At 47.6% G+C, this 15,488-nt stretch overlaps 1 protein-coding gene across 1 annotated transcript in view; it reads left to right on the top strand.

Moving 5' to 3' along the window:
• The first annotated feature begins 13,614 nt into the window (after positions 1 to 13,614).
• The window catches only part of GPM6A (glycoprotein M6A), a 351,365-nt gene continuing 349,491 nt past the window's right edge, over positions 13,615 to 15,488 (top strand). The window contains exon 1 of the mRNA XM_027077032.2: positions 13,615 to 13,827. Within this exon, the coding sequence (XP_026932833.1) occupies positions 13,824 to 13,827 (4 nt within the window). The 5' untranslated portion in view covers positions 13,615 to 13,823. The remainder of the gene's footprint in view (positions 13,828 to 15,488) is intronic.

Here is a 15,488-nt window from a genome sequence, read left to right as displayed (position 1 = left end):
CAGTATAAAGTATGGGACCTTGGTTTGAGTTGTTCAGAGCATCATATTGCTTTTACTGTTGAGTTCAGGAGAGAAAAATATCATCTAATCAAAGTCAGGTGGGTGCAGCAATGTATTTTTCTGGTCCTTCTGGGAAAGAGATCTTCATTCTCTTCCTTAGTGGGCTTGAAGCTAAAACGGTAGGGTTAACCAGAGACGCTGAATAGAAAATCAGCCAGACAAGAGATCAAGCAGAAGACAGTAGAGCCAAAACCCAGAGAGAGGAAAACCAGACCCCGGCAGCATAATTCGAATCTGCTGGAAGCCAGCACCCACCTTGGTTTTCTCCGGGTTGTAATACAATTTAATTCTCTTTGTGCATAAGGCAGGATGAGTCAGATATCTGTTCACTTGACCAGAAGCGTTCCAACCAATCACAGTAGAAAGCTAAAATTGTCTATAATTCCATTCCCTTCTTGGCTTTTGTGGCTCAACGTTTTAAATGCCTTGAAAGAAGACAGTGAGGAGACATAATTCCTCTGTGAGCCATATGAAAAGAGAATGAAGGATTTTCCCAATATTAAAAAAGAGATTTTTGTCGGGTCGATATTGCAAGTGGATGGAGGAGAGATCAGTTGTTATCTGATGCTGTGCGCCAGTACTCCAAGGAGGTGGCCAAGCCTCAGAAGGGAAAGAAACCATAGCCAAGGATAGCATGGAATCTACAAAGCTGGCTGGCTTGAAGGACCCGTGGAGAACGGGATAATGAGAAACCTGAACGCGCCATTTGAAAATAACACATTAAGACTCCAAGGACGTTGCAACATCCTTATGGGGAGAGCCCGTGGGACCCCTGATTCCAAGTGCCCTGCCATCGCAGGGGAATTGAGACCGAAGGTGATAATAAATTAACTTTTACAAAATAAAACAACGATTTTTTTTCTACCTCCATATCTGTAGACCGAGACTTACACTTCTTAAGCACTAATAAAATACATGAACTAAGGCAAATTATTTAAGATATCTGGATCACAGCGTTCTCCTATACAAAAGCTGAAGGTTGAGGGATCATGACTTTGAAAATATCTTGTATGTCGTGTCTCCCTCTTCTCTGCCCCTCCCCCACTCATGCTCTGTCTCTCTCTGTCTCTCAAAAATAATGAATAAACATTAAAAAAATTAAAATAAAGGAAATATCTTGTATGTCTATGATAAGTGGAGAGAGAGAGAGAGAGAGAGAGAGAGAATGTGTGTGTGCAGGTGTAAAATTTCAGGCCCTGTGGAGCACCTACTATGCGTCAAGCTCTGTGCCAGACATTGGGAGCACAGTGATGAGAAGAATAAGCCTGGGTCCTGCGTGGCCAGAGCCTGGGGTTCATGGGCACACAGAGTCACAAATGAAAGATGAGCTCTCTGCTGGGAGGGGTTCTGAGCCTGTGGGGAGCATCTAGGAGGTGTGCCTCCCCAAGTCTTGAGGTCACACAGAGCCACCAAGCCAAGCCAATAGCTGCTTACCGAGGGGAGTTGGGGAGGAGGTTTGGCGGGGGCAAGAACTGTGCTAGGCTGGGAGGAACAGCACATTCAAGGCCTGTGTGGAGAGAAAGCGTGGTAAATTACAGGAACCAACGCGTTCACGAGCAGGTCGAGCTTCATCTCTGATGTGGAGCCTGGCATCCGTACAAGATGACGCTGGAGAGCTAAGCAGAGGGCGACCATAGCTTGAAGTCGCTTGTAAGCAATTTAAAAGTCTCGAGTCCCATTTTAATGTTTAGGTAGAGGATTTTAAGCCAGGAAATTATGTAACCAGATTTGCATTTTTAGGATGACGAATTTGGCTGCAGATTAGAGGATAAAATGGCGGGGGCAGGGACCCCATGAAGGAATCGGACGTTGTGAATGGGAGTGTTTTTCCAACAGCCCACTCCTGGTCTGAAATGCGGCTGTCACCCCTGGGCTGTGATTGCCACTCTGGTGTAGACGTTTCTCTTTATAGAATCAAAAACTGCTAGAGCTCCTTGGTGGTCTCAGAGCATCTTGTCGCTTTCACCATTATACTTGGATCCTCGGAGATCTGCTAAGAATGCCACTAATTGTTCTCACATAGACCTACGAGGATGAGCCTCACTCCGCTATTTGATGACCCCCCTGAATCGGCCTCCACCTACAGAAAGTAATAGTATAATTATGTTAATTGTGATCATATACTGAATTCAGGGTTTGGGGAAGGACCGCATATGTTATATTTATGCAGAAGACCTGGCACATAGTAGGCGTTAAAATAAAACCCATGATCATTATTTATAGCTGATTTGAACCTCTATGCAGTTCCTTCGCACAAGACTTGAGCGTTCTCTTGTAAATGTAACTCCTTCCCCTGAGAGCCAGGAGTAAATGCACGAACGGGATCAAAATAACTGTAAGCCATAGTTCGGTCTATTAGCACAAAAGACAGCATCGTAACTCAAATGTTGCGGGAAAAACAATACCAGGCATCTCCAAAGGAGCAAAGGAATAAAGAAACTTGAAAGTGCTTATCTTCATTAAAGAAATACATGAGGTGTGACTGAAGTCATGTGGCTTCAATGGGGCTTTGAAGGCTGGCTCTACAGACACATACACAATGAGCCTCCTTATTGCATATTTCACAACAGGGATATTAGAGGCAGGAGAGATAAGGGAGGTCTGGTTCTTCTACATTAAATGTAGATCTCATTTGAATTGTATTTTAACTACTGTGCTTCTGATGTCCTGAAATAGTTTATCATCCTACAAACATGGTGAATTCATGACAGTCTTCAAGGTTTTTTGGAGGGGGGATTACCAAATGATTTTTATCTTTATAATATCTAAAGTAAAACGAACAACGTTTAAAACTGCTTTATTGGTAGGGAAAAAAATTACATCTCATTTGCTCCTGGCAAGTGGACTACTGTTCCCAATAGATTAAAAGCGAAGTTAACTTTTCCCCATATCCTTTGGGGCGTACAGAATGCCACCGTGTTAGCTGAACTTATTTCATATGCAGAATCTACAGTTCTTCTCACATGAAACATTCCAACTTTTATCCTCTTACACTTCTACTTCTATTGTCTAAAGGTCCTCTGTGATTTCATAAACATTTTTATGCGACATGGAAAAATAATGGTGGTTGTGGTTGTTTATAGTAGGCATACGTGTGATAATTTACAAAGCGCTGGGTAACTTAACACTTTTGGATAAAATTATAGATCATGGTCATGTTATCACCATTTTTTTAGGTCAGTTCCCAACACTTAAAAAATATCTTTTGGGGGGCTGAAATTCTCCCACAAGCCTGCAAAGAAAGACACTAAATTTGACAATTTTTTAAGGACAATCAAAATGTACTAATAATATCCATAAACATTCATTGGCCTTTGCTAGCTTTTACTAAATAATCATCAATGAGCCATATTGGACATCTTTCCAACATCGCTATTTTTTTTTTTTAGGAGAGTTGTCTCATATAGTCCATTTTGTCCTGATAGTGTATCAAATGTAAAACTTGATATGCTATCATTCTCTCTGTCCTACAAGTGGTAGCTCTGGGCGAGTATGTGAGCCATGCAGACCCATGGTAGCATGTTGTGCTTTTGACAAAAGCCAGCAGCCCTGGAGGTGGTCACATGACCTCTAGCAGGGCCAATCGAATTCCTCCATAAAGCAGACCAGGGACAGGTGGAGTGAGAGGCCCCTTCTCTGTAGGGTTTCTCCGCTAGAAGTTCTCAGGGATAATAATGCCATCTTCCCTGTCACGTGTGGAAAATAGAGACTCTTTTTTGAGGGTTTTACTTGTAAGAGGCACAGAGTGAGTACCTAGGGAGGAGGAGAAGCGTACTTGGTATGTGAAATGTGAAAAGACAACATTCCAAGAGTGAATTGTTCTGTAGAGAGAAAGGGTGGGGCTACTCTGAAGGCCATACCCTCGTGGAACCACTGCTAAGCTCATGGGCACCCATCACACAAGATGTCCCATATTCTGTCTTCCATAAAAGAAGGGCACCCTACCTTTTGGTCCTCTTAGCTCAGGAAACTGGTTTGTGGAGACCTAAGGGACTTTGACCAAAGTTAGCTTTCTTCCTCTTTACCATTTTGTCTATTTTCCTTCTTATTTTTCCTTCCTCTTCCTGCTCTACTTTTTTCTTTCATTTTCTTAGGCTTTTTTCCTCATTTTTCTTTATTTTTCATTTTTCTCATTTTGTATTTTCTGATTTTTCTATTAGCCCTTTTCTCACCTTTTCTTTTTTCATTTTCTTCTTACTTCCTTTTATATTTTTCTTTTTAAATCTTTTTTTCTTTCTTTTCTCATTTTTCTTTGTTGTTTTCATTTTTCTTTCTTTTCTTTTTTATTTACCTTTTTTCTTTTTTCCTGATTCATATTTTTTCTCATCTTTAAAAAATTTAGTTTGTTAGTGTCTATTTATTTATTTACTTTTTTTTTTAATTTTTTTTTAACGTTTATTTATTTTTGAGACAGAGAGAGCACGAACGGGGGAGGGGCAGAGAGAGAGGGAGACACAGAGTCGGAAGCAGGCTCCAGGCTCTGAGCCATCAGCCCAGAGCCCGACGCGGGGCTCGAACTCACGGACCGCGAGATCGTGACCTGAGCTGAAGTCGGACGTTCAACCGACTGAGCCACCCAGGCGCCCCTATTTATTTACTTTTGGACTGTTATCATGTTCTGATTGTTTTAGAATAAATTCATTAGATGACCTGTATTAGTCAGGGTTCTCCAGGGAACTACATTAATAAAATAAGGATTTGGGCACCTGGGTGGCTCAGTCAGTTAAGTCAAATAAGGATTTGGCTCAAGTGATTATGGAAGCTGAGAAGTTCTACGATCTGCCATCTGCAAGCTGGAGATCCCAGGAGAGCGAGTGGTGTAATTCAGTCCAGTCTGAGTCCAAAGTCCTGAGAACCAGGAAGACTGATTCCAGCCTGAGGTCAGGGTGATGAGATGAGACATCTTGGCTCATGTGAGGCATAGATTTAACATTCACATGGACTTTAGGCCTGGTTTTCTTTGAGGTTATTTGGATCAAACCTCCCTCCAAATTTTCCCAAACTGAAACTGACCTCATGGGGTACCTGGGTGGCTCAGTGGGTTAAGCTTCTGACTTTTGGTTTTGGCTTGGGTCATGATCTCACGATTCCTGGAACCAAGCCCTGCATTGGGCCCTGTGCGGACAGCATGGAACCTGCTTGGGATTCTCTCTCTCCCTCTCTCTCTGCTCCTCCCTCGCTTGCATACATGCAATCTCTCTCTCAAATAACCAGGCATTAAAAATTAAAAACAAAAAAGACTCACCTTTGAGGACAGACACCTGGAGGACACTTTGCTTCCAACCCCACAGGAAACCCCACGCGCTATGGGCCCTCTTTGCCCATCTCTGCTTGGGAGACCCACATCGCCAGCTACTGTCTCCTCAAGAGCATCGGCAAGGGTACTTGGCCCTGCACGTCCTAACCCAGAAAGACGTGGCTGTGAGGATTATCAACGATATTGGGCAGAACTCTCTCAGCCTCCAGAGACTGTACCACAAAATCCCAGCCACAAAGGCCTTCGGTTACCTCCACTTAGGGAGACTTTTTTTCAGAGATTGACACTGAGGAAACACTTTACCTCATCTTGAGTAAACTGGTGGAGGAGAGCTGTTCCATTACTCCGTGGCCCACGGCAGCAGGAAGAGGAAGAGGCTTCAAGTAAATTCCACCAGAGAGTGTCTGCTGTGCTGTCCTGTTACACAGAGGTTGCGACGGACCGATTATTTATGTCCTCGCAAAATTCATATTTTGGTGCTCTAACCCCCAATGTGGTGGTCCTTGGAGGTGATTAGGATTTGGAGGTACCTTTGGGAGGTAATAAGGTGTAGACGAGGTTGTGAGAGTGGGGTCCCAGGACTCTAAGAAGAGGGAGACACTGGAGCTTGCTCTCTCCCTGCCATGTGTGGACCCAGAGAGAAGGCAGCCACTGCCACGAGGAGCGCCTTCTCCAGGAATCAACTCTTGTTGGCACCTTGACTTTGGACCTCCCAGCCTCCAGAACCCTGAGAAATAACGTCTGTTATTTAAGCCACCCAGTGCATGATGTCTTGTCATAGTAACCCAAACCTGCTGAGAGAGGGACCCAAGGCAGAAAACCTGCTTTTGGATGCCGACACCACACATTCTGGCACAAGCAGTGATCTCACCTCTGGCAACAAGCTGGGTACCTCGTGTGGCAGTGCCCCTTATGCTGCCCCAGGTTGTCCCAGGGTGACAGGTACAACAGCACCGTGGTAAATGTGTGCGGCCTGGGAGATTCCCTCTTACCGTCAGTGATGCCCGCCTTTAGACAGACAGAACTTCCCTGCTGCGTGTTCATGGAGTATGAAACCTGCTTGAGAAATTCTTATCCTCAGGCCCAGCAAGAGATACACTGGAAGAATCAGGAAAGATCCGTGGATGAACATGGGCCACGAAGACAAACGAGAGCCTTGCACTGAGCCACTCCCTGACCGCAAGGATCGCCGACAGACTGAGCGATGGTACACGCGAGAGAAGACCCGAGAGCTGCTAACGGGCCAGGACTATGGCGGAATGATGGCCACCTGTTTGCTCCTGGGCGACAGGCGACAGGAGCTGGGGGGCCACCCTATGACTCTGAGGCCCCCATCTTCAGCTGATCCCACCAACAGCTGCTCTCCTTCCCCAATATGCACGGGGCCCGGCACAGGATCTCTGCCAACCCAAAGCAGTGGAGTTTCAGCAAACCTGTCATTCTCACCTCTAATTCTTAATGAGAATAGTCAGCGTAGCAACGCAGAAACTCCAGGGCGGGAAGGACCAGTAGTCAGGGGGAGACCAGGAGCCCATCCAGAATGCCTACCAGGTGCTCTGCACTGCCTGGAGAGGAAGACCATCCCCAGCACAGCCCCCAGTGTGGCTCCACCCACAGCCCCCCTCCACCCACAACACCTGAGGCTGTGTGGGGGGGCCCCAGACGGAACTACCTGCCTCCCAGGGCATATCCTCCAACACTCCCTCCAACCTGGGCAGCTGGGACCGGGATAGAACCGGTAGAACTTGCCTGGTGCTGTGACCCCAGGCTCTTCTTCAGGCGATGGCCAGGGCTGGCAGGGGGCCACCGGGACGGTCTTCACCTTCATCCCCAGACACCTGCGTTCCAGGTTGCCCAGAAGAAAGCGTCTGGCGGTTGAAAACGCGCTGAAGTCAACCAAACATCACAGGGCCGGCAGCGCGGGCGGGGGAGGCAGTAATGAAACTGAGAAAGAAAGTCAGGAAGTGATGCTGACGCTCCAGGTGCTTTCCGTGGAGCTTGAAGACTGCGCGCTCCGCGGAGCCCAGCACGGGGTGCTGGAGGTAAGCCGGCGGCTGGACGGCAGTGGGTGGGGGCCCCAGCCAGCAGGAGCAACTGCGGGCCCTGCACGGCACACCCGCCCAGAGGATTTGGTGCAGTAGGGGGTGGAGGTGTGCAAACTGCCTCGGCGGTTCCTCGGGGGGCTCAGATGAAGAGGATATCCAGCAGCACGTGGCCTTCAAAGCCAGCGTCTCCAGAATGACCGTTCGACTTAACAAGACCGCCAGGAGCCGCCTAGGAACGGGAGGAGCGGCCCTGCATCTGGGCGCGGGCCCTGGCCTCCTCCGCCACCCAGGTGAGGCCAAAGAGACGTCCTCCCCCTACCCTCCCCTGATTGGCTTTGCCTCTTTTGCCTGTTTGTGGAGGAAGAGGGATGGTTCTATAGAAACGAGCACACCTGGGGCACCTGGGTGGCTCAGGTGGTTAAGCATTAGACTTCGGCTCAGGGCATGATCTCGAGGTTCGTGGGTTCCAGCCCCACATTGGGCTCTGTGCTGACAGCTCAGAGCCTGGAGCCTGCTTCAGATTCTGTCTCCCTCTCTCTCTCCCCCTACCCCACTCGTGCTCTCTCTCTCTCTCTCTGTGTCTCTCTCTCAAAAGTGGATAAACATAAAAAAAAAATTTAGAAATGAGCGCACAAGGCAGCACATGCACTCTCCCACCAATGACTGTCCTAATGTATACAATGTGTTTCAATGCAGTAGTTAAACCCAAACAAACAACAGCCTGCTTTATTGCCACGCTGTCACAAAGAAGGTTCTCTGGTTCTCTACAACTTTGCAAAGGAAGGCCCCGAATCCTTCAAAATTCTCTTGTGACCCGACTGAAATAAAAACGAAAATGAAATCATAAAACACAAACCGTTCCCTCAAGGGAAACGAAAGCTTGGTAAGACCAGCCCAAGAATGGGACATACGTCAGTGACCTGGACAGGGGACAGCATTTGGGGGCCGTGGTGTTGGTTTTTCTTGCTGGGAAAACAAGGCATGAAGGGCACTTCTGTAGGATCCATGTTGGTGTAAAACAACCATTCTTTGTAAGCCTCAGGAATCCAGCAAAAAACAAAGCAATAAGTCTTGTGGATGGACACTGCACTCCTGGAAAAACCAGCTTGCTCTCCCTAAAACATCCCTTTTATCATCTGTTGTCCTGCTCAAGGATCCATGGTTTCCTCTTGACCCTTCACATGTCAATTCTGTTGATTAGCTTTTATGGCCATCCAGACACCATTTCCATTCATTTTAGTAACATGTATATTTGCAACTAACATTTGCACAACTCTTTTAACATTTTCAGTCTTTTCAAATGCGTTATCTTATTTAAATCTGACTCCAACTTTTTGTTTTATTTTTTCACAGCTCCTAATATGGCTGTAGCGGACGTTAGAAACTCTTACTGACGACATCCCCAACACTTGTCCTCAAAGTCCCTTGCCTCAATACCAGGAACCATCACCTCCATTGCACGCTGCAAATCTACTTCTTTGGTCTTACCTTAGGCTCCAGAATCACTCCAGATTTCTCAGCCTCTGAAATCTCAAGGTCTTCTTCAGCAGTATTTGAATATAATCTATCTCCGTTTTTCAAGCTTTATTTGCGCTCAATCTGATTTTAAACTTCATTTATGCTCTTAGTAACTTGACCCCTCTTTTGCCCCAGCTGACGTTCGCCTGTTATAGTTTAGATCCAAGATGCATGATTTAGAATGTGTTTTTCCCCCAACAGCCTTAACACATTTTTCTCCCTCTCTGTCATAACCTCCACGAAAGATCTCAGCCATCTTTTAATCCAACTCCCTGTTTTATTCAGGCTACTGGGCACTGCTAAAGTAATCACAAAGATACAGATTGGTTTCTCTTGAAATCTGGGTTCAGTCTTGGTTACAACCTCGAGGCTGCTTAGTATTTCTCATATGTACCATGATCAGCTTCTCTCCTGTACCTCCCAGAAGCTTTACCAAGCTTCATTATTTCCATGAAGTGGAACCCTAGGGCTACTGTGCTCTTTTCCCGGACATCTCTTTCCTAGTGCCGAAAGAACACTCTCAGGACTATCAGGACTCTTTGTCCCAAAGCTCCGTATTGAAATAAAACCATTCTTCCTTCTTTCCTTCACTCTGTTTCCCAAACTTGATTCCTGAGGGGACTGGAAATTTTTCCTCTTCTTCGTAGATTATCCCTCCTCTTTGTTCCAGATCATATCTCTTCCTTCTACTCTAAGAAGGAGATCTAAGATCATTATCTCATATTCAATAGTATATTAAACATGGCCACTGATGGGTTTTGGGGTGACGGTGAGGGTGTGCATCTGATGGCCAAGAAAGAATTCTTGAAGACCTCTTTGGTGCAAAAAAAGATGGGGACAGGACCCGTGGACAGAAAGAGCTGCACTGAGGCTGTTGAAGAGTGACTGATTATGTGGACACCTTCAGGTTGGGAGAGGGTTAGGGACAGAGTAAGTCTGTAAAGAATTTTGGAAGCAAGGTTTCTAGGACCTTGAGGGGCTACCTGTTGTTAGAAAAACGTCATTTATTGCTGTTTAGTAAAACCTCGGTCATGAAGCCCTTCAGGTGTATATCAGAGGCCATATGCTTGGGGTATAATTGCCAACATGTACTTGGGCATTAAAGATAAAGGCAGTTTGCAAAGGAATTTTTATGGGTTTAAGGAGACTCACAGGATCCTGAAAGGGGGGGTGGTGGTCAGGAAAATGTTAAGCCAGGATTCCCCTTTGCCCCCAGCAAAGTGTCATCATCGAGGCAGCTGAGCTCCTGGAGGGAGGTCACTCTGCCTGTTTCAAGGACTTGCCAATGGGCTGTAAGCCGGCCATATGGGAATTTAAGTTTTCATTTGTCATTGTTTCCCACATCACCATGGCAAGCACTTAAACCCCCCTTACATCTTGGTGAGGGTAATATTAGGGCTCCAGGAAACGGAGTCTATAGGTTTCTGGAGGTTAGACTATAGATAAGATTGCCTTTCTCTTACAGTTTACTAGGTTATCTGCAAACTGAAGGAGACTCCTGTCCTGCATGACCATGATCTTTATCAGTCAATCATTTGTTTTCTTTCCTTTCTCTGGTCCTTGGGGAGCCAGGAGTGTCCGAGGAATACCACACATATCCCACCTGGGGTGGTGGTGCTGTTAGCTTGTGCTTGGCCCTCAGCTTGCCTTATGGTCCCTCATCCGTCATACTTGTTTTATAGGTGAAAAAATGACCTTTCCTAACCTAACACCTACTAGATACTGCCTTATCTTCTCCTTCCCTGATGAGCTGTGAGTAGGTTATCAACAATATTTTCCTACTTCCCACTTTCTCATTACTTACTCTCTAATTTCTCTCCTCCTCATCTCGGACAATACTCTTGCTAATTGTTGGAGAAGGTCATCAGTTGAATGCGGAGGTAGACTTAGACAGTTGAGGGGCTCCTCACCCCCTCCCTTCCCCATCCTTGGACTGTGCATTCTGTGCACTGCGTTAGGAGCCTCTTCAAGGACGCAGCTTTGAGAGAGCAACGTGTTGTTGAGACTCTCTGGATGGCAGGTGTGACCGAACCTCATTAAGCTCTCTGCATAAACTCTTGAGGTTCTCGTGGATGGGTCAGTGCGAGGATCTGTTTGCCTGTGCCCGCGCAAGACAAGCCTCCTACACACATTCCCTTACATATTCAACCTGCCACCTGCCCATCTGGACTGGTCTGCCTTTCTTCATCCCTCCCTGCCTCCGTGTCCAGGGGCCAGTTTCAAATTTCACTTGGGGAGCACCCCACGTTATGCTAACTCACGCCAATGTTTCCCCAGTGACCTCACAACTGCCAAATCCAAAGAGAACTTTCCAGTCCCCATCGTACTGGCTTTGTCTGTGATAGCTGATCTAGCTGACCACTCCGTCGTTCCTCACAGAACCTTCTCTGGGTCCTTTCCCTAGCCGAAGAGCATTCTTTGGCCCTCCTGTTTGTGGACTCCTTGCCTACAGCTGTTAAATGTTTGTGTGTTTCCATTTCCCACTGTTGATGTTCTTTTTCTTTCAATTCTGCATTCTCCCTAAAGGAATCAAACCGTGATGATGTTGGAAAGGTATCTGAGACAAAATGCTCCACGCATGACCAGCAGTTGTTCTTTGCCCAGATCAAACCTTCGTATTTGCCGAATATGTAACGAAGCCTCTCCACTCACCTCAGAATTTAGCTAATGCCTCAATTTTGAGTACAGTGGCTGATAAGAAGCTTCATGTTCTATAAAAGGTAGTGCTAGTCCCATCCTCACAGGACTTGTGAAGAGGTGACCCAGGCAGTGGGGCTGGAAATGAGGGAGGAGGAGAGAGATAGTTTGGAGACTTGATGGACAGTCAGGTGTGTGGCATGAGAAAGCAGAAATGCTGAAGAATTGGTGATATGATTAGAATGTAGAAACTGAGACAATGCATTACTCAACATTCCCATTTATAAATTATGTAATTTATAATCTGTTAAATCTCGGGGGAGAGAATGGTTTTTCTATACCTGAGATTCAGGATATTGATGCCCATTTTTATGGTCACTGTAAGATAGATTACTTAAACATCAAAAAATTTTCTATATTCACTGATAATCAGCCAAAAGAGAGACAGCATCATGATTTAGATGGCAGTATATAGCAGCTGATATTTTTAGTGTTTTTCAAAATTCTTATAAGTCACTGAGCGTGTCTGAAATATTTATAGACTATACTCAGTGCCGGAAGATACCACCATCTTTTTCAAGCATGTAGCAATCCTCATCAATCTGAGAGATACTGTGGTGAACTGGTTAAGATCCTGGGCTCTGGAGCATTTCCGCTGAGGTTTGAATCTCACCTTCTTGTTTATTACCCATGTGAATTTGGACAGGTGATTTTTTTCTTTATAGCTCAGTCTCATCTGGAAAGTGGGAACGATAGTATCTCCCTTATAAGTTTGTTGTGAGAATTATGTGAATTAATATAAGGCCCTTAGAACAGTGCCCTGCATTTCCTAAGTTGTACTTAATTTGTTAATGTTGTAATTTCATATTTCAGTGTCATGATACAATGCCACCGGGAAATCTAATTGTTTAGAATTGTGCTATCTTGAAATAGGTTGATTGAACCCATGTATAAGTTATGCTTTGCTGCAATCACAGTTCATGAGATTCCATTTCCAGAACAGTGATGCATTTCTGAATGGAGTGCTGAACGCTTACAACTTCTATCGATCACTTCCTTTCCCCTCCCACAAGAATAACTTTCTATTCCCATTTAACTGAAATGCATTTCCAACATGCTTCCAGGAGCATACCTCTTCCATTATGTGAGAAACAGCTGTGCAAATGTTTCTCTGCTGTTGTAAATATATGCTCTGCATTTCTGTATGTATTTCTGCTAAACATAATGTTCTTTACTTTTCATATCACGTCTTCTGCATTAGATAGCCATGCTCCTCAGGGGTAGTAACCGTGTCCACTTTGTTTTTTACTTCCACTTGTTCGCCGCATCGATTTGTATGCTTTAGGCTAAGCAAGAAGCTTAAGACACTTTGGGGACGGATTTGCTGAAATTAACTTCTCCAGTCTGAATCCTGAAAGAACTAGGCCATTATAATTACATAATTTTTTTTTTTTTAAACTTGAAGAGACCTTAGAGATCAGGTTTTCCAGATCCTTTGTTTTACAAATTAGGAAACTGAGTCCCAGTATATCCGTGGTAGAGCCAGAATCACAATCCATTCCTCCAGGCTGATAAACCCAGGGCTGTTTCTGCAGCGTCAGCTCCCTCTTGGATTGAGTCATTTATTTTCCAGGTGACTTCTGCATATTATGGTGGGGGGGGGGAGGGGAGGGGGGAGGGGACTGGCTTTTAGGTCTTTGGAGCTTCGCCAGGTTACAGAAACCAACATATATAGCACAGAAGAAGGAAGAGAGACCTAATATAAATTAAAAGGGGGAATTTTTCTCTTCCTCGTCTTCAATAAAATCGTTATCAAGGGAAAAATGGCATACTTAAGAGAAGATCTTAGGGAATGCGAAATCATCGTAACCCATCTGTCTCTTCTGGAATGATCTCTTCGTAGCCTGCACGTTAGGGGTGATTATTTTGGCCAGAGGGTCCTTGCCCGGGTTTGGGGGGGGTGGGGTGGGAGACAATGCGTGTGTCTGTGGTGTGTACTTCCCATTTGGGGGGAGGCGTCTGCACGTGGCTGGCTGCGGGGCGAAAGGGGGCGGGGTGGGGGGCGCGGGGAGGAGAGCGCGCGCGAAGGGCCGGGCAGTAGCCATTAGCCCGAGGAGGCAGGTGGGGAGCGGGAGGGGTCTGCGCGTCCTCCGAGGTGCCGGGAGCCCCGAGAGCCGCTCGGCCCGGAGGGGGGAGGCCGCCACTCGCCGCGGCGCCGGGAGCTGAGGAGCGGCTAGAAGAACTTGGTGGCTCGCGCTCGTCTGGGGACGTTGGTCCGGGGCCGCGGGGCAGCTGGACGTCGGGCCATGGGTGAGTGCGCGGGCGGGGGCGCCCCAGCGCGGGGCCTCGGGGGCGGGGTGAGTAGGTGTGGGGTCGGCCTCCGCGTCTGTCTCGAGACTTGCCCCCCCGGGCGCGGGGCTGTGGGGACGCAGTGGCACCCGGTGGGGTGGGGGTGGGGGGGCGCGGAGGTGGCGAGCGCGCGGGGACCGCAGCCCGGGGACGCCGCGGAGGAGGGCGGCCGGGGGAGCCGGGGTTCAGGGGGGACTGACGTGCGCACGTGTCCCCGCGCTGCCGCCTGCCCTTCGGGGAGCCAGTGGAGTCGGGGCGCGAGAAACGCAAACTTCGCACAACTTCCCTTCGCTCGGGTTCCCGTCCGGGCGCCGCCGGCGCGGGGCGAGGTCGGGGACACCTTCTGGTCCCCTCTCAGCTGAGCGCCGGCCTTGCACAAAAAGGTCTGCGGCCGAGGCTGAAGGCGGACTCTCCCCTCCACCCCAGCGGGGCAGACGGCGTGGTCGAGGGGGCGTCCAGACCCGCTCGGGTGGCCGGGCTGTGCACTGCGCGCAGCTCCGCTCCGCTCGAGTCCCTGGACGGGGTCCACTCCTCCAGAGTTTGGCGGCCGCGGCGGCGGCTTGGACCGGCCCCAGGAATGCGGTCGGGTGGGGTGGAGGGGTTGCGAGAGCCCGGTGCGACACAGGCCTTGCAGACCCGGCGCGAGGAGGTTGGTTCCACGGGGAGAGTTCTGCGAGGTGCGAGGGAGGGGCCGGGGAGGAGGAGCCTCCCGGCTGCGGTGTGCTGGGCTCCGGGCGCCCAGCGTCGGGCCGTGCGGCTTCTCCGGGTTACTGATTAGCGACCCGCCGGCACTCGGGGTTACTGGTCAACGCCAGCACGCTCGTTTCTTCTCGTCCAAGTCCAGTGCGCGCCCCTCCCCCAGCCTCTCCCTTGTCCTTTGTTGTAAAGGATTTTTTTTTCCCACCCCCCAGGGTAAAGGAGGGATAGACGTGCTCGGGTTGAAATTCCTAAGTTCCCACAGGCTCAAGGGTTAGGGGATGCTTTGACTGCTAATCGGTGCAGTTTATAGACGCTGGCCAATTCAGGAGAAAGGAAAAAAGAGAAAGCTGAGGACAGTTTTGCCTGTGAATGTTAATTGTGGTCAAGACATTCACAGTCTCTTCTCGCTTGACCCGGAAGTCTTAGAAAGACCCATTTTCAGGGCCTTTGAAAAATAAAGCAGTGTTGCAAATGATCTCCAGGATGGGCTGGCTTTAAAAGCTTTCTGAAATTGAAGGACTATTTCCAAGTTAAGAAGGAAAGATAAAACACTTTCCCAAGTGGGGCAGAAAGTATTTAAGGCTTGGTCTTCCTTCCTGCCTTTCATTGTGCATAGGAATATAAACTCTTGTTAGAATAACCGCGGAGGAGAAAAGCTCTCAAAAATGGAAGGCCAAAGTAATTGACTTAGTGTAATTTACTCATTTACCCTACTGAAAGCACTAAGATGCTGTTTGTAACCAACATTCTCTAGAATGTTCTCTAGAAGGAATGAACTTGTTTGCCGTGTAACCTTAAGCTTGAGTGGGCTGCCTACCCAAGGATAAGGTGCTCTTGATTTTGAAGCTAATTGTTTCTCTACTATTTGCATACTATAATGAACACAGTTGGTCCTGGAGTTTGCTTCAATGCCCTTGGGTAAA

This window comes from Acinonyx jubatus, chromosome B1, assembly GCF_027475565.1.
Source record: "Acinonyx jubatus isolate Ajub_Pintada_27869175 chromosome B1, VMU_Ajub_asm_v1.0, whole genome shotgun sequence".
In the NCBI taxonomy this organism is placed as follows: Eukaryota; Metazoa; Chordata; class Mammalia; order Carnivora; family Felidae; genus Acinonyx; species Acinonyx jubatus.
The sequence above is the reverse complement of the archived record's forward strand: the minus strand, read 5'-3'. Positions and strand labels throughout refer to the sequence as shown.